We start from the raw sequence: 26778 nt of genomic DNA, 5'->3' as shown, positions 1-26778 counted from the left end.
TTTTCTACCCATAAGGCCGAAAGAATGCAAAGCTTTAAAATTACAGACGACTTTTATTGCTTTTAACAAATTTACTCCCTTTCTGCTCCCTCAGAAAGGAGCCCAACCCTCTGTGCAGTTCTCTCCATAAATAAATTTTCAAGAGAATTAGTTTAAATGAACTTTCAATTTAAGTTGAAACAAACTCACTTGGGTCTTTTCATTAGAGGGAGAGTGAGCCTGTGTGCCCCAATGGCCAAGAGAATGAGTGCTCTGCCAGAACCCCTGACATGAACTATAAGGATATGCAAAACAAATGAAGGTTTGTACTCCTTATAACCAGAATTTATCTTGGATACACCCTTGTATGGGATATCATGGGACGTGCACTCAAAGCCATTCTTCTAGTCAGAAAACAGGATCTAAAGAGGCCAGTGTAAGAGTTGGCAGATAGACTTTGGGTATTTGCTATGGAAATTCTATATAAAAAGCTGGCCAGCCTCCCAATTTCCATTATACTAACTCCCAAATATCCAGCTCAGAAAGCAGCATTCAACTGCTGTACTGTACCTTGTGTTTGCAATCCTCTCTCTCCATTCTTCTGAGAGGAAGTCACCTCTTTCCAGCTTAAAACAAGACAAAGAACACAGAAATACGGAAGGGTTAACAGGGTTCCCTCCTGCTCCCTTCAGAGAGCGACAAACAAACGTTTTGGAAACCCAGAGGTGGAGCAGGGAGAGCTGAGCCTGCTCATTCCTCAGCTCCCAGAGGTTTCTCCCTCCCTGCTCCCACCTCGGCTGCTCTCCTGCGTGGGGAGAACAGGGAAGGGTCTCTGGCTGCTCCATGGAGAAGCCAGAAGTGCTGGCACTCATTCCAGAACTGATCAGCAAATGCCTCCTGACAGCCCCCACGGCTGGAGATCCCCCCTCAGCAGAGGGAGCTGGGCTTGGATTGGGAACAGCTCCTGCTGGGAGCCCTGGGTCCCAATTCAGGCTCTTGCTGCACTGCACAAACACGACTCTGATTTTTCTGGTGCTAAATATAAACCCTGAGCACTTCTAACACTTTCAAGTTGGAAATGAAGTAACACAAAGGCCTTGCTTGAAAATAAATACAGTTATTACTTCAGTGGCTCGTGGACACCTTTCTGATGACACCACATCAAATCCCAGGTGAACACAGAGCTCTTGTACAGATTGATGTTTTCTCAGTCGTGTTTTGGAAAAGAGAGAGGAGCCCATGGGCCACACTCTTCTGCTGTGCCACAAGTCAGGCAGGAGGAGGGTTGGGGGAGGAAGATGATAGGAGGAAAGAAAAAATAAGGTGCAACTCTATAATTAATGCTGATGACACCCTTTGAAGATGATGGCTTGTGCCAGAACCTCAGGAACATCAAACAACAGCAGCGACTGCTGAGGATCCCTTTCCTACACTGATTTCTCTGTAAGGGAAGGAGTGAGGATTTCACATGGCAGCACTAATTCTCCTTAGTGACAACTCCCAAGTGCCAGCACTGCAGTGCAGACACAGGAACAGCTTCCATCGCTCAGGGCTGCCTCAGCCTGGGAACACCCAAAGGGAGCTGCAGGGCCTGGTGCCACTCAGGGACTCAGAGGGGTGGCAAACCTGCCTGAGCCACTGTGAAGGACAAAGCCACAGGTGCCAACAACAATGGGGCTGCCTCCAGAAGGAAAGGAAGGGAAAACCACCAAAATGTCCTGCTGCTACACAAGAGGGCTGAGAAAAGTGGACATTCAGGGTTCTCTGTAAGAAACCAAGAACTTTAGCAAGAGCCTTAAGTGCTGGAAACTGAACGGAGTGGGCAAGATTAGCTGAAGTTATTCAGAAATACCTGTTCCACCAGCTGGGCTGAAATCAGAGTTAAACCAGAATCACTGCCTGTGTCATCTCCCATCAGCTGGGAGAGGAAGCACCCTTGACATCCCTGCTGTAATAAAACAAAAGGATAATCTGGAAGCTGAACTCACAGATGCAATCCAAGGACACCTTGCTGGGTACTGTCAGAATCTAAACCAGACATCCAACATCAAAAACATTCTAAGAAGAGGTTTTCTCATCTCATATAAGGAAAGATTTTTTCTGGATGCCTATATGTGGACACCACAACTAAACTGATTTTAAGAGATAATTTTGTCTCAGCCTTATCTATTCTTGTAGTGAACAGTTCAACGGTTGAGTAACCAAGACTAAGTCAAAGAAAACCCACATGACAGGCAACTGTGTTTATTTTATAAGAATTTTTGCAAGTCAGCTTCTCTATGGCATTCTCCACACCACCAGTTTGTGAAGTCTCCACAGGGTTTTCCTACACTAACAGGGAAAGGAAAACATTGGGAAAACCAGGAACCACAAATGCCACAGTCTGCAAGAGAACAGAGAACCAGCGTAACATGAAACGATTTTGAAATGCTAAACTTCATATAAAGGTCTTGAAATCCAACCTAAGTGGCTCTTACGCCTCACTTGGGTCCAGTTTCACTGCCTCTTTGCCCTGTCTGTGTGGTTAGAAGAGCACTTACAACCCAAATCTCCAGGTTTTAACCTGATATCACCCATGGAGGATGAATACTTTGCAAGCCAGAGCCATTTAACAATTCAAATGAACCACAGCCCACCTTAAACACATCTATTTTTGTGTGGCACTGCTTCCTCAGCTCATGCTCAGCCAAGAGCCAAGGGAAAAGCTTCACCAGGAAAAACACTGGAGTACAAAAATAATCAGATGATCAACTGTGGCTGGAAAAAAATGGGTTATTATTTTCCCTCTGGAAGCAAGGCAGCAATTCCTGTGTGCTCTAACAGGGACTGATGCCTGACCCCTGTAACCAGCTCCTCACCCACTGTGCTGGGGCAGTGATCAATAAATGATGCCCTAAAAGAAGGAAAGGAGCTCTGCACACATCGACTGACACAGAGAATCTAAAAAAAATTCCCTTCAAAATCCCACTCAGCTCGGTGCTTTGCAATAATTTCGAGAGTGAAACAAGAACTGGGAAGCGAAGTCCAGCTGATTAATCCCTGCCCCAGGGCAGCAGCAGCTGAACCAGCAGAACGTGGTCCATGCTGGTCACTGAGGGAGCAGGGGACACATCCACACGGTGACAGCCACAGGGCCACACTCAATCTCTTCCTTCACTGTCCCCTCCCTCATCCTGTTCCTCATCTCTCTCAGAAACTTAATCTCCTTAGTGAATAATGAATGGAAGGGACCATCTGTAACACAGATATTTTCATCTGATTAGACAATGCAGGAGATGCTTTATCTAACAGGATAATTAGCTCAGCGAAATCGCCTCCAGAGCTGCTGCCTGCATTGCTTCTAAATTTAGAAGCCAGACCAGGTTTTTATTCAGGTTTTTCAAACAGACACTGCAGGAATACACTCAGCAGCATCTGATTCCTGTAACTCTTCCTGCAACTGGATGGAAAGCAGCAGGTTCCAGCCCGGGGGAGGCAGCCAGAGGTACACAGGAGGTGTGAGTTCATCATGGAGCAGAGCAGGAATTTGGGAAGCTCAGGGCCCTGTGCTGTGCAGGAGGGTTCTCACCCCAGTGCTGGACAGGGAGGCTCTCTGGTCACACTCCACAGAGCCATAAATTCACAGGCAGGATCCTCATTCCAGCCACCTCCGTGCAAACACTTGGCTCCCAAAAACCCAGCATTTCTGCCTGGAAAAGTACACATGGTTATTTTTAGGTGTCTGTTCTTTTCAAAAATAACCAGAGGCACGAATCCAAACCTCCAAAATGTGGCATCATTTCAAAGCCACAGGGGAAGTTTGGAGGGTTTTTCAAATGCCAAAACAGAAAATTTCCTGCTGAAATGGGGCAGTCGAAAACACCAGGAGCAAACAGCTGGTTCATCCTTCCCTGAGAGCAGCTCCTGGCAGCAGGAAATTTTGGGGTGCAGGTGATGTCAGTCACCATCACAAACCAGCTCCTGGGCACTGGAGCTCCCACACAACTCCCTGCTTCTGCTCAGAACAGGAAAAGCAGGCAGAAAGGCACCCCAAACTTAGGGAGAAACCTGCAAGGCACAGAGCCAGACTTGCACTGATCCACTTGCCCAAAACTCAGCCCTGGTTCTCGGGGCTGAACCACCTCCAGCCACCAGAAGCTCCTGGGGTTTTCTGGGAGCAGACAGAGGCTTCCATCCAGCCCAAATCCCACCTTTAGGAATGCTGACCTGTTTCCTGCAGGTCTGACAGGCACTGCCACGTCCTGTTCAAAGCAGCTTTTATGGAGAGCAGGGCAGGAATTCTGTTATAACAACCCCGAGTAAATAAACACAAAACTAATCCTGGTTCTCAGCAAAGTCCAACGTGGGACTGCACCAACTCTCTACTGCTCTGAGCTCAGCCTGGGATCCTTCAAGTTGTGCTTATTTTGTCTCCAACATTTGGAATTTTGGGAGCTCACAAAGCATTTTGCAGGGAGGAAGCTTCCAGAAAGACAAAGATGCCAGGCTTCCCATTCCACATCTTCCTGTGTCCTCCAGGTACATCATGAGCAACTCTGCTCTGTGTTTTCTTCTCTCAGGAAAAGGGAACAACAGGTCAAAGGCACTGAGAACTCAACAAAATCCAAAAGAAAAAGCCCAAAACTTTCTCCTGGGAAGAGAAGCACTTTGTGCTCCTCAGCAATCCCAGCCTCCTGCCCCAGATACCTGAGATGGCTCCAATCCTGAGGCCACAGGAGAATATTTACAGTTAGAAACCATGAAAACCCATCTGCCTGTTAATTGCCATGCTGGGTTTTAATTTGATGGCTGCACATATGCAGGAATTCCCCAAGAAAGACTCTCTAATTAGCCAGGCCTAATGACCTTCCCCAAGTCTCCTGGTTCCTTCAGACAAGTTTACTTGAAAAGAGTGGAGTGAAGTTAATCTTGGGAACTTCTCAGTTCCATGGGAAGAGAAAGGAGAAGATAAAAGGATTGGAACAAAGGGACATGTGTTGTGAATGGGAAATTCTGGTCCAAGAAGCTGAAGCAGATGACGATGATGATGAAAAGTTCTAGAGGAAGAGGATCCTTCTCTTGGAATGCAGGACAGAAGAGCAGCAAAAAATCTGGTTTGCCCTAAATGAGCAGGAATTGCACATTCTGAGGCAGAGCAGGGGATGTAAATACTCATTTAAGAAGATTATGAGACTCAGTGACCAACAACAGCTCGCCATCAGGAGCTTCCCAAGGCAATGCATGAGGACCAAATTCCTCCCACTCCTCTCATGCCCCACATGGATCTTCCCCCTCTCCAGCTGTGGCTCTGCAGCTTTGGGCACCCAACACTCCCAGTGTCACCTGCAGCTGGGGAAGTTTCGTGTGCTTTTATCACCAAGTGACTGCAGAACAACTGAGGCTGCAATTTCGTGTGGAACCATTGCTCAAGAGGGATTTTTTAAATATAATTGTGGACAAAAGTGGGTGGAAATACACCTGGACAATCAGGGTTTATCTTAAACGTTGGCACTGGGCCTTACTCTCCAAAATTCATGTCCAAGCTCAGAACTCCCAGCAGTAACAATCCAATGGGGAAGGCCAGAAGGTGAATTTGAAGGTGGCAGAACAATTTGGTGAGGTAACAGTGACTGTCCCCTTCTCTCCAAGGGTTCTCACACACAAGTTTATTGTTTGGAGAGTTTGGGGGGTCTGGGGTTTTGTTTATTTACATCCCTAGCAACTTTCTTTTAATGTTTATCTGCAAAAGTCCTGTTGGGAGGATTTGGGGCAGGTTTTGTGAGGTTCTGAGTCCCTTGGACTGCTGCCATAGGCAGAAAGGACAGATAATATTTCTCAGGGAGATTGTACTATGTGGGAAGGCTGGAGATGGTGAAAAGCTACAGATAATTTCCCAAGTAAGAAGGAACTGTTGAGATGCACAAACCCAAAGAAGCATGGAACACTCTGCTAAAGTGAACTTTTCAGGGAGAACCCAAAATCCATTTGAATTGGAAATCTCTACCTGCACTGGGATCTTGGCTGTTGAGATAACCTAAAAAACCAGCAGAAAACTGCAAGCCCAGCTCCAGGATTTATTGCTGCCTTATACACCAAAAGATTTTACTTTTACAGCAAGAGAGAGAACCATCACCCACAAAGTTCAGCCAGAGCTGCAGGTGGGATCTGATATTCTTCCCTCTGAACTCCTGCCAAGGCCTCCCCTCCTCCAGCACTTGATTCTTCTCAAAACGCTGATTTTTCCTCTGACTGCCTGTAACACTGGGGTGGAATTCATGAGTTGAGCTCTGCTGATGACAGATTATTTCGATTTGTGCTTATTTTGTCTCCAACATTTGGAATTTTGGGCCTTCACAAAGCATCAGGAACAAAGCTGTTTTCCAGAAAGACAAAGATGCCAGGCTTTCAATTCCACATCTTCCTGTGGCCTCCAGCTGCATCATGAGCAAGTTTGCTCTGTGTTTAACAGTCACCTATAGCAGATGCTGCTAAGGAGTTCCTAAAGAAAATAAACTGCCTGGCAAAAGTCTGTTTGAGGAGTAAAAACTAAATAAAATCTGCCCTGTGTGCCTACTGTAAAAGCCCAAAATCTGTGTTCAAGCATCACTCCAAGGTGACAGGAAACCAACTCTCCTTCAGACAAGAAGTGTTGCAAGTGTTTAACTCTTCCCAAAAAAAACCCCAGATTGCATATTGAAGGAAATTTTACTCTAAACACTGCAGAAAACAAGTTATAAAAGCCAAAGAACCTGGCAAAAATAAATAGCTTTGTTTCAATATAGCACCAGACTCTGTCACTTGGAATGCTCAATATGGAAATGCTGCCTAAGGCAAGCAATATGCTTCCAATATTTTAGTCCAAGTTCCTCTCCTATTCCTTAAATTACCCAGCTCAGAAGCAGAGCATCCTCAGGAACAATTCCTTTCATGTCATGCCAGCTGGGTGACACAATGGAAAAATGCCATATGCCCACTTCGGGAGAAGTAAAGCATTCCCAGTGCTTCCACAGCAGGAAGGAATTATCAATCCTGCTGCAGACCAGGCCCAGCACCCCCTGGAACGGAATCTCTCTATCCAGAACAGGAATTCCAGGAGGGAAGTGCTGGGGGCAGGTGGGACCATCACCTTCCCAGCCTGTTTCCCAAAGGGAGAGCTGCAGCAGCTTCACTACAAGATGAGAGCAGCGAGGATCCCAGCAGACAGAACACCGGGAAATGAAGGATCCAAGCTGATCCCATGCTGGGATCTGAAGGCACGTGGATCACACCAGCCCAGGGATGTGGCAGGGATGGCTCTGCACAGAAGGGAATGGAAGCAGCAGTGCCCCAATCCTTGCTCACACCTGGATGCAGGACAAGTGGCCAGCTGCAGCCTCTGAGCAGTGACCTCGCTTCCCGGGGACAATTTGGGAATATCCCTGACCCAGCCAGCCTCTTCCCTGACCGTAGGAGAGTGGCAGAAGCAGAAATAGATGTGTTTTTAAAACTTCCAGTGAGTTCCTATTGTAGATGCATTTCCTGACTGGAAAGTGATTAAGCAGGGAGCAGATTTTCTTAATGAAAATTACAAAGAGGAAGAAAGGGAAAAGGGAAGGAATGGAACAGGACAATGCATGAATTTGCACATGCCTCACACTATCCTTGGAGAGCAAAACATCCTCAGAGATAAAGAAATATTAGGAGGAAGATAAAGAACTCCAACACAGCCCTTGCCACAGGCAGGAAGATCCCCGTGATGGCCCATTTACTGCTCCTGCTCCAGCTCCACCCTCACAGCATCCAGTTCCAAACCACAACCACCTACCCACCACCTTCCCCTGGGAAATGTCCAGCCTGTTAACTGCTCCTGGAGCTTCCTGCTCCAATATCCATCCATCCAGAACCTCCCCTCTGCCACCCCATCCCCTCCAGAACCGGGCCCAGGTGGTCACACCTTCCCCTGCCTGCAGAACCAAAGCTTCAGCTTTGATTTCCAGCAGGAGAGTTCAGAACACCAAGGAGGAGTTTTGCCATATCTGGCAAAAACCCTAATCCACGGACAGAGAGGGGGAAAAAGGAAAAGGGGATTTAACACAAACAAAAGACTCATGGCAGCCTCAGTTAGAACAACATTTTAGCAGAATAAATCTTCCAGGAGTTTCTGGAGAGACCTGGAAGGGCTCCAAATAACACCATGCCCCACATCTGGCAAGACAAAGAGAGAGGTCCGGGAGGATATATTGGAAACACCATGCCCAGGCTCAAGATAAGAGCCAGGAAACAGCTGTGGCTCAACTGCTGGTGGCTGAAGAAAGGCTGGAGGGGACTTTACAAACTCTGCACATGAGTGTGGATCCCGATCTGCAGCTGAGGTTAACTCACTGTGTATTCTGCATGTTTCTTCCCATACCATTTCATCCATTTTCTGAACTCTCTGTCCATCGTCTGCAAGAGGAAGGAAAACCAAAACCAGCAATTAGGATATCTCATATTTCCAATTCCATCAAGGCAATGGAGACACAGCTCTGAGGCACTCATTGATCCCCAAGAATTCTGTCTGGATGGAGGTTTTTTTGCCATTAACATTCCAAGGACAGGCAGACACAGAACTCCTGCTGTTTAGTTTCATTAAATAACCAAACCCTCTCTTCCTCTGGGCCAAGGCAAAGCTGGCATCTTCACCCTCCCTTCCATGGAAGTTCTATGCTCTAAGAAAAGCCCTTACACTGCCCAGCACTAAAAATAGCCCAGCCTTAAGTTGTGGTGCATAATCCCACAAGGAGGAGGCGGGTGCAGCCCAGCCCAAGCCCGGGAGCAAAGGGACAGCCAGGACAAAGCCAGGTCTGCTGGGGTCACTGAGGAGGCAGAGAGCAGCAGGCAAAGCATCCCAGCAGCAAACAGAGGGAAAATCCTGCTTCCCACAGCAACTGGGAGTGCTTCAAACTGCACCCAAACACACCGGGGCTGAAGAGGAGGGAGGGCTCTGCTGTTTTCTGTTGTCCAAAGAAGGAAAAAAGGAACAAAATCCTATTTGCAGACAGCTCAGTGCCTCCCACATCCCTATCACCACCTTTCCAGCAGCCTGGCCCCAGCTGATCTTTAGGATTTGGTCCAAATCTGGAGTGAGTCTTGCTCCCTTGGAGACATTCCAAACCCATCTGGACACACTCCTGCTCCAGGTGACCCTCCCAGAGATCCCTTCCAACAATTATTCTGTGACTGTGTGTGAGAAGTCCAGCAGAAATTCTGATCCCACTGACAACCCGAGCTGATGGTTGATCAGCTGCTCCATCGGCAGCTCAACAAAACTCTGTGTTGAAAGTATGTTTTATGCTCAAAAGCGTTCCAAAGCTGAGCAGGATAACTCAAAAATCTTCAGTATTTTTATGTATGAACTTGCATTTTAATTTATTAAGGCAACTTCACTAAAACAAATCAGTAACATTCTTCCTCTTTTGGCGAAGCTTTTCAAAGTCTATGATCCATCTATTATCTGGGCACCATTATCATGGTAGCCAAGATGTGGTGCCACCACAGCCAGTCTAACTGGAAACTCAACCCAACATCTTCCACGAATATTTGGAGGAAAACTGGGCCTTAACAGAGCCACAATGCAGCTCCACACACTGACACTGCAGCAGCTGCTTGGTTGTTAAATCTGCCAGGATTGAACCAGGCAAATAACACAGAACATTTTGGTGACCCAGTAATCTCAGTGAAGACTTGTGACTCTGAGGGTACCCCAGCAGTGACTAGCCCTAACACTCCATTTGTGGTCATTCTGTTGTTTGCTGTTTTCACCAAAGCCTTGTGTTTGCACAGGAACAGGAAGGGGTATTAGTGACGGTGAGAATTTCACTTTTCCTTATAAAGCTGATCTTTAAGTTTAATGGTAAACACAGAGGGGATTCCCATAAACATTCCTTGTAAATGCTCCAAAGTGAAACCAGGATGTTCACACAGAGGGACTGCAGAGCCCTCCAGGTAAAAAACTTCCACTCAGCCCTGGCAGGGGAAACAACGTGGATTTTTAGGTCCTTGACTGATCGTCCTCAAAACTGTGTTTATGAATTTTTGAACACATCACTGAAAAGAAGGATCAAGGAGCTTTATTTATTCCCTCCCTCCATGAGAAATAATTTTCCAGCCTGTCCAGGCTAAATCTGTGTTTTGACAATTTAGGGGGATCAGTTTATGTTCAGGCTACTGAAGAAAGCAAACTCTTGTGGTAAGACATGACCAGCCCCCCCCGTGTGCTTGTGGCCTCCCAGGTTTGCCTTGAACTCATCATCTGTGTGTGTCCCATCAGCACAGAACCAGAAGTGTAAAGAAACCCGACTAAAGAAGCCTGACTAAACATTATCAAACAATTATGGATTGTTTTGGGTTGGAAAGGACCTTAAATATCCTTTAGTTCCACCTCCTGCCATGGGACACCTTCCACTGCCCCAGGCTGCTCCAAGCCCTGTCCAGCCTGGCCTTGGGCACTGCCAGGGATCCAGGGGCAGCCACAGCTGCTCTGGGCACCCTGTGCCACCCTCACAGACAAGAATTCCTTCCTGATCTCTAATCTAAATCTCCCCTCTTCTAGCTTCAGGCCATTTTATAGTTTTCTTCCCTAAGGTGCCTCCTAAGCAGTTACACACCAGACAGCCAGCACAGGCTGCAGGAGGAACTTCTGGTGGTTTAATAACTGAAAAAGGGAGGTCACCACACCAGGCAGACACATGGCCTTTAAAATACTTAAGAACTAATTGTTTGGTGAATTTACCCCGGGATTTGCTGCATGCTGTGGCCTCTGGGAGCTGCATTAGAGCCATTCCAGACACAGAATGACTGCAGGTATTGGGTGAAGCTTATGCTGCACTTCTTCTTGGACAGGCCTTGGCATTATTGCTAATAGAGCTTTCAGGGCCTGAAATCACTCTAGAAAGATGCCAATGCTCCTTCTGAACACTCCAAACTGGACCCACTTCTTTCCTCAAACACATCCTTGCACTGCAGGCTGATATTTCAGAACAGGCTGATCTGAGATGTGCAGCAGGGCTGAAATTCTGCTTTTCCTGCAGCACAGCTGCTGTCACCCTGCAGCAGTGAGTTACAGCACACACCCAGCACTGCCCAGGCTCACTCACCTCAGCATACTTGGCTGGAATATCAGCTTTCTCCACTCCGTAGTGATGTTTGCAGTTTGTGGCTGCAGCCACTTGAAGCACCACCTGCCCCACACCTGCAGGAACAAAAACCCCAGAGCTGAGAGCCGTTTCAGGGAAAGCACTGCCAAGGGAGAGCAGCTTTCAGAGCAAAGTGCACACTGGAAAAGCAGGTGAGCTGTGGGACTGGGCCGAGGGCAGTTTCAGCTGCCAGCCGTGACATTCCCAGCTAGAGTGACACTGGAGCACTGCCCAAGTCATTCCCAGTCCCCTGGTGCTGCTCAGCCAATGGTCACAGTGACAAACACCTGATTTATTTCTGGGGGCAGCAGACTGAAGGATCTGACATGGGCCTGTGACCCAACCTGCAGCACTCTGGGACCCCAGATATGATCTTCTTAAACTTTCCTGGACAAACAATTGTGAGAATCCATGGAGATTTTGTTTCACTCCAGATGGAAAACAGTTTCTCAGCTCTGATGTTTTTCTAAAGGTCTCATCTAAAGATCAGTCCCTGACAGGAAATTTCAGTCAGTCCCACTGAGAGACGAAGAAAGGGTGAGAAAATCACTGAAGAGCTCATATATACATATATCTATAATATATTTCTATAATTATTATATTGTATGTTTTATAATACATGTTAATAAATTCTTATATACTTTTAAATAGCATACTATTTAATATTTAACTATTCTACAATCTATTATTTTACTCTGTATAACATATATAAATATTGAATAGTTTTATAAAACTGTTTAATATTTAAAATATACATTCAAATTTAAAATATTATTTTTAAAAAGTACATATTTTTCCCCCAGAAGGCCTGTATCACACACATTTGTTTGGGTTTAAATGTGTTAAAACTTCAGAACACACCAAGCAAGAGGGGAAATTCTTATTACTCCTTTCCTGTTCTGAACCAGATTTTACCAAGAAAGAGAATATCATCTTCTTACTCCGTATTTCTGTTGCACATGTGCTTGAGTCATACCTGGTTTCCTCACCAACTAGACACGATTTCCTTTTAAAACTCCACTCTGCTGCAGCTGTGGGTTAGATTTTGTGGGGTTTTACAACTGTTAAAGCAAACTATAAAAGCTTTTTTGACAAGCTGACAAGTCAGGCAAAGAAACCCTTAGTTTTCAGATTCCACACCAAGTGTTTCACGTGGCAAGGGTCAAGAAATCCCATTTTCAGATACGAAGGGCATAAAGCAAATCCAGTGAAAACAGATGAATCCTTAGGAATGCAACTTTATGGGTGAAACATAATTTTTAACATTGCTTCTTCTTTATCCAACAATACCAACACAAAGGGGTTTGTAGCAAGGGTTTATTGCATTGCAGGCTGATAGTTCACTGCCACCAGAAAAGAGGTCTGGGGTGTTTGTTTGGTCCACTTAATCCTGGCATAAAAGCGGGAGCATCTTTGGGGATTATCTCGAAATAGAAATCTAGAAAAGATGCTTATCCTGTAACACAATCCCCAGTTCTGGGTTACTTCCCAAATATGTGCATTTTAAAGTACAAACAGCAAAGAAAAAGAGAAAAAGGAGTTTCTTGGTCACTCACCACTCCCCAAGTCAACGAATAAATCATCCTCTGTCATTTTGATCTCATCGATCATTTGGGCCACCAAGTCAAAGGAGGTTTCTCCGTAGACCTCAGGGGAGAAGGGCTCGTAGTTGTTGAGTTTCTCGGGGTCTGTGACCGAGTGGTTGTAGACCTGCTGCAGGATGTGCCTCAGGAGCCCGTTGGAGGGACGAGTGTTCAGCTTCATGGGCTGTGTGGTCCCCTTCCACTGCAGGGGACAGCAGGGACAGCGTGTGAGCCCACCACGGGGACAAGGGACTGGCACCAAGACCAGCTGAGGAATGAGGGACAGTCTCCTCCCAGCCCCTGTCCCTCAGATGGGCTGCAGGTGCCCCTTGAAGATAAAAACTGTGACCAGAACTGCGGCCAGGCTGGGAGAGCTGGGGGTGTTCACTGGAGAAGAGAAGGCTCCAGGGAGAGCTCCGAGCCCCTTGCAGGGCCTAAAGGGGCTCCAGGAGAGCTGGAGAGGGACTGGGACAAGGGATGGAGGGACAGGACACAGGGAATGGCTTCCACTGCCAGAGGGCAGGGCTGGATGGGACATTGGGGAGGAATTGTTGGCTGTGAGGGTGGGGAGGCCCTGGCACAGGGTGCCCAGAGCAGCTGTGGCTGCCCCTGGATCCCTGGCAGTGCCCAAGGCCAGGTTGGACAGGGCTTGGAGCAGCCTGGGACAGTGGAAGGTGTCCCTGCCATGGCAGGGGTGGCACTGGATGGGATTTGAGGTCCCTCCCAACCTGAACCATTCTGTGGAACTGCAGAAATTGCACACCAGCAGCTGCTCTGAACTTTGTCACACCTCAATTAGCAAGTAATTTCACAGGTGATAAAGGGGAATTTAAAGAGATGCAAAAACCAGTTGGCAGTGTAAAGCACAACACTGAAGAGAGTTGCGGTGGGTGTAAAGGTTTTTTCACTCCGTTTTTCTCTGCTATCCCCACTGAAGTGATGTTGACTGTCAACACAAGAACAGGTTAATTTTGCTCCAGGAGCTGTCACATGGGAGGGATCAGATGCACTCAGACAGGGAGTGGCAGGAAAGAGATGGAAATCAAGCTTCCTTTCTTCTTCAGAAAAAAACCATCCTACGCATAAAAGTTGTTAAGTTTTAAAAATGTCTACCTCTCCCTTTGATAAGAACAAACAAAAAAAAAAAAAAAAAAAAAAAAAAAAAAGGACAATTCCAGGACTCCTCCTAAACATTCCTGTGAGATTCGGATGGGAAGGAAAAAATGAAACCCATCAGGTTTGCCAGTTCAGATAGCAACTGCAAATGCTGAATAGCTGCTAATGTTCAGCTATTAACCAACATAGGCATGAAGGTGCCTGAATCCAAACAAGCAAAGTTTGAAAGGCCCAAAAAGTTAAGAAAATCTCAGCAAAAAAAGGCTTTTTGCCATAATACTGCATATTTCAAATAATTCCCATAAGCATAGCAGAGAAAAAAAAATCCACCCATGCTTTTAAATTAAGCAGAATAGTAACATTATTCATTGTTCATGTTTTGCTTCCTCCAGTTCAACCTTTTTTGGGGGTAAGAGAACCAAAAAGCTCATTAAATTGGCCTGAAAAGAGATTACATTCTACTTTAGCCAGTGATCCCACAGGCCAGAGCAGCTGAACTGTGGCAAGGAAATTCCTAAGCCATGGATCACTTCCACAACACACAGGAGAGTTCATATGGATTATTTAAGTACCCATAAGTCACAGATTTCCCTGTGCAAAAGTCAATCTATATGAGAAATCCCTGTGTTAAATGCAGATAAACCTTTCCTTCCCCCCAAAGGCAAGTCAGCTGTTTCCAAGCAGCAAAATAACAGTGCCAGAAGGGCACAAGGAAGAGCAACGGCTCTGAATTTGGGAACAAAAAGTGGTGTTTAATTCCCTTTCTTTCTGTAAGAAGGTCCCTCCAATACTAACACCTTGACTGCCCAGGTGTGATCAAGAAAATAAATTTAATACCAAGCTCAAGTCCCCCCAAAACTGGAAGTGCTGGATATTGCTGATGCTACAGGAGCAGGTAAAATGCAGCACTGGATCCATCACAACTTTCTGCTGTTCCTCAGTACCTGAACACAAACGTGGCACACAAAAACCACACCCAAATTCCACACTTACCAGCTGGTGGATGCTGTCGATGGCTCGGTTGTACTTGTCACACAGTCTCTGCATGCTCTCAAAGCTGGGGGGAGAGAGAACACAGGGGCAGCTCAGAACAGGCAGGTTTGAAGGCAAAACCTTGGGCTTCTCCATTCTCTTGCCTAGTAGGTGTTTAGGGTTTGTTTCTCTCAGAATATGTAGCTACATACAAAGATTTAAGACTTTGTTTCCTTTAAATAAAATCCTCAGTCAGGAGTACATGACAAATAATGTTAGTCCCCTCATTGTAAGTCATACTTTGAGTACAGCCCTTTTCCTGGTCAAGTTCTGTATTCTCAGAACCTCTTCTCCATATTTTCAGCTGAGCAGAAATTTAAGAGGTCTGTACATTTTTCTCATTTTTGCTATCATCTCTCCACAATAATCAGTCCTGAGACAAGCAGATGCTTTTCCAGAAATTTACTCTGAGACTGAAAATGCAGACAGAGCCAGAACACAGCCTAAACCACCACCCATCAGGAAAGCCTGATGGGGATTGCTCCATGGGCTGGCTGGGATTATGGTCAGCCCAGGCTGATGCCCTAATGACACAAACTGAGAGGATTAAATCAATTCACCTCAGGCCAGGAAAGAAAGTATATTCCTGGGAACATCCATCATGACGTGATCAGAGCCACAAAGCAGCAGCAAAAACAACACAAGGAGTTACAGAGTGACATCGTTAAACCAGGGCATTCCCAAAGCTGGGAAGGGATGAGGGGGTCAGGGGACATCAGAAGGGACACTTCAGTCTCTGGTGATCCTCAGAGTCACTACATTGGCCAGGACACCTCTCCCATGAGTTCTGCCCATTCTACTCCAAGCTTCCAGCTGCCTGTGCTTGTTTCCATGCTGGGAAAAGCAAGAGGCTGCACTGGGGTTTGTCTGCATTTCCATAACCTGCTGCTTCTTCTCATCCTTGGCTCAGCCCATCTGCTGCCAGTGATTTTTCTGACAAATTTTTTCGAAGGAAGAAAAAAGACTGAAATCATTGCCAGAATCCCAGATCATGACATCCTTGAAAAGCTGCAGGAAGATAGTGGAGGGTGACTTCAAGGAATAGAGGGGTTTTACTTTTATTCAGCATTGCTGCCAACCACACTAATAGTCCCCAGTGAAACACTCCCAGTGAGGATGCTACAACCACAAAATTACAGTAATGCAGTTGCCGTGAGTAATCCACAAATCCAAATTAATGGACTTTAATGGCAACGGATGCTCAACCTTGATTACTCCTTTTGAATTTTCCAGGAGAAGACAGGGACTAACAAGTCTTGCAACTGAAAATTGAAAGAGGAGGAAACAATGCCTTAAGCAGATCATGACAGAAGTATCTGGTGCTGTGGAGGTTTAGGTTGAAATGTTCTTCCCCCCGAGGGTGCTGGGGCACTGCCCAGGCTCCCCAGGGAATGGTCCCAGCCCCAAGGTGCCAGAGCTCCAGGAGGGTTTGGACAAGGCTCTCAGGGATGCTCGGGGTGGGATTGTTGGGTGTCTGGGCAGGGACAGGGGTTGGATTGATGATCCCTGTGGGATCCAACTCAGGATATTCTGTGATTCTACTCACAGCAATGCAGTTTCATCTGTAAATTTTCTTGTAACAGTTTAATCATTCTACAGACTTGGATAAATTCAGTCTTTCCCATGAAGGCAACCAAGGAGGTTTTTTGTAAACTGCAGCTTGAACATCATCCCTTTTCTCAGTCTCAGTAGAGCAAAGTCCATGCACAGAACCTCAGAACTCTCCACAGACACACCACAGGTCAGGATCTGCCTCTCCCAGCCAGGAGGGGAATATCCCATGAGAGAGACATTCATTCTGAACTGCCTGTGGGTATGAATTCCCACGTAACTGAGGCACATCAGAATCCCTCCAACTGCCCCAACACTCCTGGGAATTTCAGCTTGGAATTCAGCCCCCACCCAGCAGGAAGGGGAGGGAGGGGAAGGTGCAGCTCCCAGTGACACCCAGCTCTGCCACGGCCTGCTGGGAGCAGGAATTCCTGGTTACTACAGGAGCAGGAACCTCAGTGCCATGGAGATTCCCAGCCTGGCTGCACTCCAAGGGCGCAGATACCGATCATTGTTCCACAGTGAGTAATCCAACGTACAGCAGAGCTGCACTGGAGCTCGGTGGAGTTTCCAATTATGTCCTTAATCCAACTGCCTCTGCCAATGTTGCTGTTACACATTTCCTACCAAAATAACTCCGGCAGAGCCTGAAGCCAGTTCTGAGAGAAAACTTCAGTTGGTAGTGTCTAAGAATAACCAGTTACACACTGGTTCACTACACCGTGTGCTGGCCTGAACTCCTGCTGGGAACAAAAACATGCCTCTCACCTTTTTGTATCATAGTCAATTAAAACATAGTTTTCCATGGCAAGCTTGAGATCTGGGATTTCTTCACAGACCCACCTGGAAGGAGAGAAGAAATAATGAATAGGGGTATTGCCAGTTAAGTGTAATAAGGTCATTTTTCTCAATTCTGGACTGGTTTACATGAAGAGAGGACATTGCAGCAGCCCTGGGAGCTCACAGTATTGCTGGAAATAAGGCAGACGACATGGGAAACTGCAACAGTTCACATGTGTTCACTGAATAAACAGCAAGACGCCTGTAGCCACTGGCAGGAGCAGAAAGATTCAAAATGAGGTGATAAATGTATTCCACATGTCTAAAAATACTCAAAGTCATGGCCGATGTTAATCTAACATAAAATGCAGAAGTGCAGCATTTCCAAAGAATTCTGATGCTGCAGGAAGCTTTGACAAAAATGAATGTGGTGAAGACATTTCTCACAGCAGCCCAAAAATCCTGTCACCAACCACTCAGTGCCAGGATATTCTCCTCTGGGGAGTGTCTAAACTGCTCTTACACCTTACACACCCAACCAAACCAGATTTTTAGTAGTAATTTTGATAAAAGACCCCTTTGATACTCTGCATGAACACAGCCCTGTGTGTTGTGGCCATCAGAAAGGGAAAAACACGTGCCCACTTGCAGTGCATCCAACAATGGCAGCTCACAGGAGAGAGCTTCACTTGTGGAATGGAGGAAGATTAATTTCCTTCAAAGGCAATTTAAAAGCCACAGAAGCTTTGCACACACTTTCCTCCACAAATATCGAATTGGAAAGCACTGTCAGCATCAAAAAACCCCACATCACAGGATGAATTCCAATAGGAATCACAGAATTTCTTCCCCATGAACTTTTCTCCATTTGTCACTATTAAAATGGTAAAAAAAAAAAAAAAAAAAAAAAAAAAAAAAAAGATGCAACAGTTCTGTTCCTTCTGGCTGATTCACACACGGTTAATAACTACACAGGACAGTGAAAACCAGGACTTGGACACATACGGCTGACCCTCTTCTGCTATATCCCATCTCCCCTAAAAGCACCAGGTCTCCCCCTGCAAACTTGTTACTCCTTAATTACAGGAACAGTCAGTCAAGAGCTGCTGACCAGCAGCTTGATCCTTGTGTCCCTTCCAGCTTGGGACACTCCACGATTCCACTGCCTGATGAGGGAAAGGCTCCCTTGCATTCTCTCTCCCCCTACTTTCATAACACTGTGGGCACTTTGCACAAGGCAAAGGCAACATGAGAGCTTCTGGAGTTCACTCCAACCTTGCTTAAAACACAGTTGTGAAATGTTCTTTGACCCAACTGCTTCCTAAGGCAGCTTCCCTTTGCCTCTAGCACAGAAAGCACCACCAACTCCAGCCCCAGCTCCCTCTGAGCCCCTTGGAAAGGGCCCTCTCCCCACCTCACTGACAAATGATGCCACAAGACCCCAAGGCACAGGATCTTATCCCCACCAGTCCAAGCAAAGTGGCAGCACCACTGGCAGTGTTTTGGAGATAGGAGAAGAAACTCCTTTAGGAGAAAAAATTTCAGCTCCAGCTTCATTGCACGTCCTCTGCCACCGCAGACCATGGGAAATGCAGGGAGTTCATGCATGTGAGTGATGTTATCAAGCACTTGGGTCTCTCACACTCACACTGGGAGCTCACAAGGCTCACTACTACCTTTTCCTCTGCCATATGTAACCAGATTTCGAGCTCAGGAGGTTCTGCAGGTAAAACATCTCCTCCCTCACCTGTATCTGCACCACCCAAGCATTAAAATCTACAGACACAGCCCGGAGCTGAGCCAAGGGCAGCCTGCAAGGATCTAAAACAGTTCACAAGAACAGCTTTGTAATGGGGATAACTCATCCTCATCCCTCAGGTGTTTGGGGAATTCATGTAGCATTTATTAAAAGTTGTTCTTTGGCAAGTCCTCTCCTAATCCTGCTGAAATAACAGCAAGTCACGTCCTGAGAGCCCGTGTTGGGAAATCCTCTGACTTCCTGCTCCTCACAGTTGTCTTTCACCTTTATCCTCCCATTTTCCCCACGCTGCTCCAACTCTATCAGCAGGATTAAGAGGAATGCTACAGGGAGATCATTGCCAAACAGCCCAAATGCTGCAAGATCACAGCAACAGGGGAAACAGAGAGGGTGGGCAGAGTCAAGATCAGGACATAACACATCAAGCCAAGGATGTTTCCCTAACCTTGTCTGTCCAAAGCTCAAATACAAACTGCCACAACTATTACAGCTGAACACCACCACACATTTTTAACTCCGTTCAAAATAGAATAGAATATGACAAGATAAAACAAAATCTATTTGGCAGGGAGCTCTGTATTGCAGCAAATTCAGCTTAGAAAATAACTCAGAGCTGCTAAATGGTAACTGCTGCCCTCCTGCATGTCCTGACTCCAGACATCCCTTCCCAGAGCTGCAGTGAGGCACAGGAGGGGTCCCAGGCTGCAGCCAGCACTTACCGAATTGTCTCGATAATTTCATGAGCAGCATCATGGTGTTTGTCCTGAAATCAAACAGAAAAAAGACATGTCAGGTGCTGTTTGTCAGGAGTTTACAGGAATCACGGTGTTTTTAAGGATACAGGTGCCAAGCATACTGGGAAGAGAGTCTTTGAATTCCACCCATTAAAGCCAGCCAAATGAGCCCTCTAGGAAAAAATAAGGCTCAAGGAAATAAATTTTTCAAGTGTCTCTGATTGATACGAAGGAACTGTCATTCAACTTATTTCTTTGTCATTCCCTGCAGTCAGGGATTGTGTGACTGAAGCCTTTGGGGATTATTGGATGCAGCAGGTACTTGACTGCAAGTTCCCAATGAACAGCTGATTCCCTTGGCCCAGCATCTGGCACAGGCTCCCAGCTCCAGATGGGCAGCGAGATTCTCAAGCAGGGAATGGCTTTCTAAAATAAAGCATCCAATAAACAGAGGGAGCGGATGTCAGTGCAGGAAAAACACCCTCAGAGCACACAGAAAAAGGCCTGAATGTGCAGCTCTGCTCAGGAAACTGAAACCCAAAACACATCAACCTCGAGCATCACACATCCACACCAGGGTGAGACATTAATTTCATTTGGGAGTTTATTCAGGAGCAACAGAAGCACAAGCAGGTTTAGCAATTTATGGCAAATTCATGCTAAAAATAGCTCTTGGAGCTGCATTTATATGCACCATTGTACCAAAAAAGTTCTATTTTAGGGAAGCCACAGGAGTTCCTTGCACACATTGATGTATCCAGCTTGTGAAGCCTTAGTTACCAGAGTCCATCTGCACAAAGCTGAGGTTATATTTAGACATTTGTTTCTGCAAGTGGCTTTGACCTTTTAATTAGGAGTCTTGTATCTACAGCCCTTCCAGAAATACAAGTGCAAAGGCTCCCTCAAATCATTTCCCTTGTCTTGTGCTGCAGAAATGTCATTTCTCTAAAGTTACATGGGGAAATTCTGTAGCAAAGGGCAGGGACAGGTAACAAAGCAGAGGACTGCAGGCAGGGGAAGGAAGGGAAGAAGAAAACAGATGATGGCTGATGACAGAAAATGGTTGTATTATCTCATTTTCAAAACATGGAAGGACATGATCTGAGTCAAAAGGAAGCATTTTCCATCAGTATCTCAGCTCTCCTATTTCCAGGAGGCAACTAATTTTCCCTTGTATAACCAGTTCATGCTCTTGGGATCAGCCAGGCCTGCAGAAATTCTCATTCCAAGAAATTTGGACACAGCCATTTTGATGCCTGGTTAAAAATCTGAGGACAGATAGGCAAGAATTTCTGAGGTCTGCCATCCTTCCAGTGCCTTAAAGAGGCTTATAAACAGGAGGGAGACAAAAATTTAATATGGGGAGTTACTGACAGGACACAGGGAATGGCTTCCACTGCCAGAGGGCAGGGCTGGATGGGATATTGGGAAGGAATTGTTGGCTGTGAGGGTGGGGAGGCCCTGGCACAGGGTGCCCAGAGCAGCTGTGGCTGCCCCTGGATCCCTGGCAGTGCCCAAGGCCAGGCTGGACAGGGCTTGGAGCAGCCTGGGATGGTGGAAGACGGAACTAAATGATATTTAAGGTGCCTTCCAACCCGAGCCAATCTGGGATTCTGTACTAAAGCTATGAGAGAACAGCATTTTACCAGCAAAATAGCTCTTTTATTTAAGATGACAAAAAGTTAATCCTAAATCTAGAAGCCACACAGAAGACTAAACCAAAAAACCAAAACATTCCAGTTACAACATGGAGAAGGAAAAACAGCCAACAGCAGCCAGGACACTTGGAATGGAACACACAGAATGGAGCTGAGCACTGCCTTGGCCACATTTAACAACTTGCTGCTGCCACAGCAGCACCCCAAACATCCCAGACTAGATCTGGGGCTGTGTTTCCTCCAGTCCCCTGGGCTGGGACAGCCCAAACCCTACAGAAAACAGCAGCATCCATAATCCAGTCTCCCAGGAATGTCAGGTAATTCTTTTGATAAATCTTGGCCTAGAAACCAGGGAAGCAACTGAACTAAAACCTGCTCCTGCCTCTCAGTGCACAAATAAAAGAGTGTGTTCTCTCCTCTTTTCTCTGTGCACTGAAAGGAGGGCACAAGGAGGGAGGAGAACTTCTCTTTCTTCTCATTTCTTATCTGTCAAGTGTAAGAATAACCCAGGACAGCAGCTCATCCATAAACATCCCCCAGAAATGTTCACATCTGACTCCATGCAGAATTATCCCAGCAGAGCCCCCCTGGGCTGATCCAGCTCTCCCAGTAAATTGTGTTCCTGCAGAGTCAGAATTTGCTTTATCAACGTAAGCACATTATACCGGAAAAGTGAATTCAGGCTTATTCTGGCATAACCATTTCCTGGGAGGAAGTTCTAGTCCCCACATTTGTAGTGTGAGCAGAGCACACGAGAGACCCCTTGTCCTACAGGTCTTCATGAAAACACTGCTCTAAGTAAAAAACTGTCTAATTAACAGATCCTTCTGTCTCAGGTTAAAAAGTAAAAAATCAATCTAAAAACATAACGAATCACAGTTCACGTCTACAACTGCAGCTCAGCCAATTTAAGTGACTTTGCACAACCTCACATGAAAACACCAGGCAGAAGGGACCCTTGAGCTTATTTTCTGACATTATCTGGGAAAAAAGAAATCCAAACCAGTTCGATATCTACTGAGGTTGATCTTCCCATGCTGAAACACTTCCCAAATTTACTTTGCTCTCTAACAGACTTTGGCAGAGCAGAGAAGTTGCCAAGGTCTCAAGCAAGTCTTCCAAAAAAAAACCACAAAAAATCCAATAGGATCTCCTACATTTCTTCAAAGCAGAGTTGTGGAAAATTGAGGGAAGGGGGGAAACGTATCTGAAGAGAATACAGAGCAGCTTCCCTTTTCTTAGGAAACTTCCAGCCCCATTTCATCATTATGGTTGCATGATTTAATGAGAAAAGTCATTGAACAGCAACAGGCATCACATCTGTGTTCAGGCAACTGGTTATGGCACCGACAGGGAGTGTGAGGCAATCAAAGGGCAAATGGAATAGAACCCCCCAAATCCTGACCCTGCCCCAGCCTCTGCCATGGACCTTCCAACCCCCAAATCCTGACCCTGCCCCAGCCTCTGCCATGGACCTTCCAACCCCCAAATCCTGACCCAGCCTCTGCCATGGACCTTCCAACCCCCAAATCCTGACCCAGCCTCTGCCATGGACCTTCCAACCCCCAAATCCTGACCCTGCTCCAGCCTCTGCCATCAGCATCCCAAGCAGATGCACTGGTTCAGGTCAGACACACCCCAGAGCCTGGAGCAGCAGCTTTAACCCAGACCCTTCAGAGCCCCAGGGGATGAACACTGAATCCAGCAGCTTGGGAGGATGGATGGGGATTCCTGCTGCTCTGCTGCAGCACCTGATCAACCTTACCCTGCCCAGCCACCAGCCAGCCCTGCACCCCAAAGGTGGCCTGGAGCTTCTCCTATTCTGCCATGGGTCTGAGCTTGGAGGTTTTGGCTCAGCTCAGTTTTATATTATTTCTCCCAGCTGCAGTGCCCATGACTCAGGTTGCAGGCAGGTTGTGCTCGTGTGTCGTGCTGGACTCTGACACCCACAGGGCAACCTCCTGGGAAGAGCCTCCCACAGATCATCAATCCTGGAATCCCGCGTGCAGAAGCCTTTTGGCTGAGGCTCAAGCAGCCTCTGTGCTCTGTTCCCAGTCACGAGATGAGATGATGCCACCACGGTGCTCCCTGTCACAAAGAGCAGCTCCATTCACCCTCCTCCTGCTCCAGGCTGCTCTCCCTCCTCCCTGCACTGGAGGGGATGGAGCACACGACGTGCTGCTCCTGGCCTGGATGTACTTTCCAATGTTCCTGTATTTATGTCGTCTGAGAGGCCCTTGGAATCTTCTGAGCCACATAAATGGAAGCTTTTCACAATCACCCTTATCTCTTTAATGTGGAAAGTATTTAAAGTAAAGAGCTGCAGTCTGCAGTAATTATTCAGACTGCCCAAAGCTCTTCACAACAAGTTTTAAACAAACCAAACTTAAACACACATTGAGTTGCTGCAGCCAACCCTCTCCAGCTGAACTTTTCACAGAGTTCTGGTCCTCGACCTAAATGCTGAATTTTAAATTGAAACGTGAGTTCCCAGAGAAAGTCCAATAGTTTTTGCCAAGATATTTCATTGGAAAAAATAACAGAAAGCAAGGAGACACTTTCTCAAAAGTCACTTCCAAGAGCATCCAACATTCTATGGAAAAGAGTGGAGCACAGTTTCAGCCAGCAGGACTGGACAGCTTCACACTTCCGATTCTTACAACTCCAGCCACATGTTCCTACAACTCTGAGCACAGGAGCTGAGAGGCAGGAACACTCCCAGTGCTGTACCTCTGAGCACACCAGTGCTCCCAGCACACAAAGCTCCTGTCCCACACACTCAGAGCTGAGTCCTCCTGCAACTCCTGTCACCCTTCAGGCCATGGAGGTTGGACCACAGAGCAATTTTTTAGAGTTCAATCTTTCCCTTCACCTCCTCATAAAAAAGACCTTTTGTATCTTGCAGATCCAAGAAACCCTAATATGTGATTTGAAAACCAAATAGCACAGTGCCCAAAATGTACACAGTGCTCTTTCCAAATATGTATATTGAAGCAATCATTATCCTTTTCTACAACCACATTCTTTGTTCATTAACTCAAATTTTAAAATCACCACCAATTTTAAAATCACTCCGTGTGGTGGGCACTGCCCAGGCTCCAGCCCCAAGGTGCCAGAGCTCCAGGAGGGTTTGGACAAGGCTCTCAGGGATGCTCAGGGTGGGATTGTTGGGTGTCTGTGCAGGGACAGGGGTTGGATCGATGATCCTGTGGGTCCATTCCAGTTCAGGATATTCCAGGACTCAGCAGCACCCACAGCTCTTCCTCTGCCACCAGGGTGAGAGAACTAAAGCAGCCCCAATAATACATATTATACACACAGAGATCACAATGTGCATGACATGATCAGCATCAGCCAGAGTTATCTGTGCACAACTCTGCTCTACAAAGCACCAAATTCCTACTAAAAACAGCAAAACCAGACATTTCTACAGAACTCTCTACAAGAGCAAGGTAAGGCGTAAATTAGAGTTTGCAACATTTTTGCCACAAGCTGCCTGTGGGAAAGGTTTGTAATTCCCCCTGAACACAAAGCCCTACACTCCTCCTCCAGGTGTGGCTGCTTTGGTTACAACAAATTTTCAATTTAACATCCCTTAAGACACTTAAATGGCAAGATTTTGATTTCATTCTGTGTTCCAGTGCCATATCCCAGACCCCAGGGTGTGTCTGTACAGAACAGTTAACCCCCAGTGTAACAACCCATAGTCTAAAGTGAATCTGTAACCCAAAGCAACAGTTTAAAATGTTCTGGTTTCCATCCTCAAACACTAAGAACTTGCTCAGTTAAATTGGGCAGCCAGCACTGCCTGGAACAAGAAACACCATCCCAGAGCCCTTCCAATTTTACTTTTTTTTTTTTTTGGGGGGGGGGGAGGTGGGTTTCTTCTTACAAAACTGTGCTTAGCTTTGGGGGTGAGCCTAAATCAGGGCTTGAACATCATATTTTTCTGGATTTTATTTCCCCTCATGCCAAGTTACACCTCATCAGGCTGGACAGGGCTTGGAGCACACTGGGGCAGTGGAAGGTGTCACTGCCCATGGCAGGGGACAGGACTGGATGAGTTTAAGGTGCCTTCCAACCCAAATCTGGGATTCTATGATTCTCTGAAAGTGGGAGCTTTGTGAGATTTGATCACCTACACAGGTAGTGAAAAAGCAGCCCAAAAAGCCTGCAGACCTGAGCAGTGAACAAATGATTTGAAAACCTGGATAAGTTCTAGAAAAAAAAAAAAAAATACAGCTCAGGCCCCTTCAATCTTTCACTTTCCCAGCACCACACAGAGACTTTTATGACCCTTCATCTCTTCTTCTTAGGCAGGAACATTTCTGGGCATAGCTCTGGCTGTCCAGACTAAACTAGTCTCACACCAAAGCAACCCTTGCCCTTTCAGATCCAGTTCTGACTCACTAGACCACGATTCCTCCCCTCAAAACCAGGCCAGGTTACCAAAGCAGCTCTTCAGAAATGTGAAAAGCAGCTGTGGTCAAGCAGGGGCAGAGCAGGAGGCACAGATCTACAGCTTTCCCCTGTCCACCAGATGTGTGAAAACCAAAGCTGAAACAAGCCAGTTACAAACAAATCAATGGCAACACTTGTGTCCCCTTTAATGACCCTGTGTGGACACACTTCCAGCACTCCGATGTAACACCAGCTCCTCCCAAATCCTGAACACTGACCCCACTCACGGATTAACTGAAGTCATTCGGATTTGCCAAATTCTGATCTCCACACGACCCATTTAACTCACAAAACAAAAGAGGTCAGTCCCACCAGCCCCTGGGTTTAAACAACAGCTTGGTTGCCTGCAGTGGCAGCTCTCTCTCCCCAGGCAGCAGTCCATAAATCCAAAGGAGAGGATGTTACAGCTGCAGACAAGATGGTTAGCAGAGATCAAAAAGATGGATTAGGAAAAGCCAATCAATCTTGCAGAAGGCTGGTGGGACAAGTGCCTCTTTCAAACCCCTCGCTTCCATCTGGGGAGGATGATAAGGGTTTCTCTGGACACCAGAAAGGCAACATGAGCCACTGCAGTTTCCCTGGGAGCCAGGGGAGATCCAGCATTCTGTGTGGCACAGAGATGCCCTCACAAACCGGGGATTTCAGCCTGCCAGAAGTTTGTGTTCCTCCTCTCACAGAGTATAATTTCACTTAACCCATCTAGAGAGACTGAGCAGCACAGTCCCCCTGCCCAGAGCACAGGCCAGCACACCTGGACACAGGGTCACAAGAGTCTGTGAAAAGCCAGAGCACTTCCAGCCACTGCAGCAGCCAGGAGCAGCTCGGTGAAAGGAGGATCTCTGACTTCCACCACACTCTGCATTTTAGGGTGTTTGCCTTGTGTCCAAATGCCAGTTAAACCTTGAGTATGGGAAAGGGAGACTCTGTTCCATGCAGTATTCCATACTGGATAGAAATACTCCGTTTAATATTACTAAATTCTATCCCAAATCA

General features: G+C 46.5%; 1 protein-coding gene across 8 annotated transcripts in view; it reads right to left on the bottom strand.

Annotated features, from left to right (window-relative positions):
• Nucleotides 1-26778, bottom strand: part of DOT1L (DOT1 like histone lysine methyltransferase) — a 74874-nt gene that overhangs the window by 38444 nt on the left and 9652 nt on the right. For all 8 annotated transcript variants that reach the window (XM_066336283.1, XM_066336284.1, XM_066336286.1 and 5 more), the window contains exons 2-8: nt 19652-19695; nt 17162-17236; nt 14804-14867; nt 12668-12896; nt 11073-11167; nt 8320-8382; nt 550-605 (exon numbers count right to left, since the gene is read on the bottom strand). In XM_066336283.1, the coding sequence (XP_066192380.1) occupies nt 550-605; nt 8320-8382; nt 11073-11167; nt 12668-12896; nt 14804-14867; nt 17162-17236; nt 19652-19695 (626 nt within the window). The remainder of the gene's footprint in view (nt 1-549; nt 606-8319; nt 8383-11072; nt 11168-12667; nt 12897-14803; nt 14868-17161; nt 17237-19651; nt 19696-26778) is intronic.

This window comes from Sylvia atricapilla, chromosome 26 (genome assembly GCF_009819655.1).
Source record: "Sylvia atricapilla isolate bSylAtr1 chromosome 26, bSylAtr1.pri, whole genome shotgun sequence".
Lineage (NCBI taxonomy): Eukaryota > Metazoa > Chordata > Aves > Passeriformes > Sylviidae > Sylvia > Sylvia atricapilla.
This window is presented reverse-complemented; position numbering and strand designations above follow the sequence as displayed.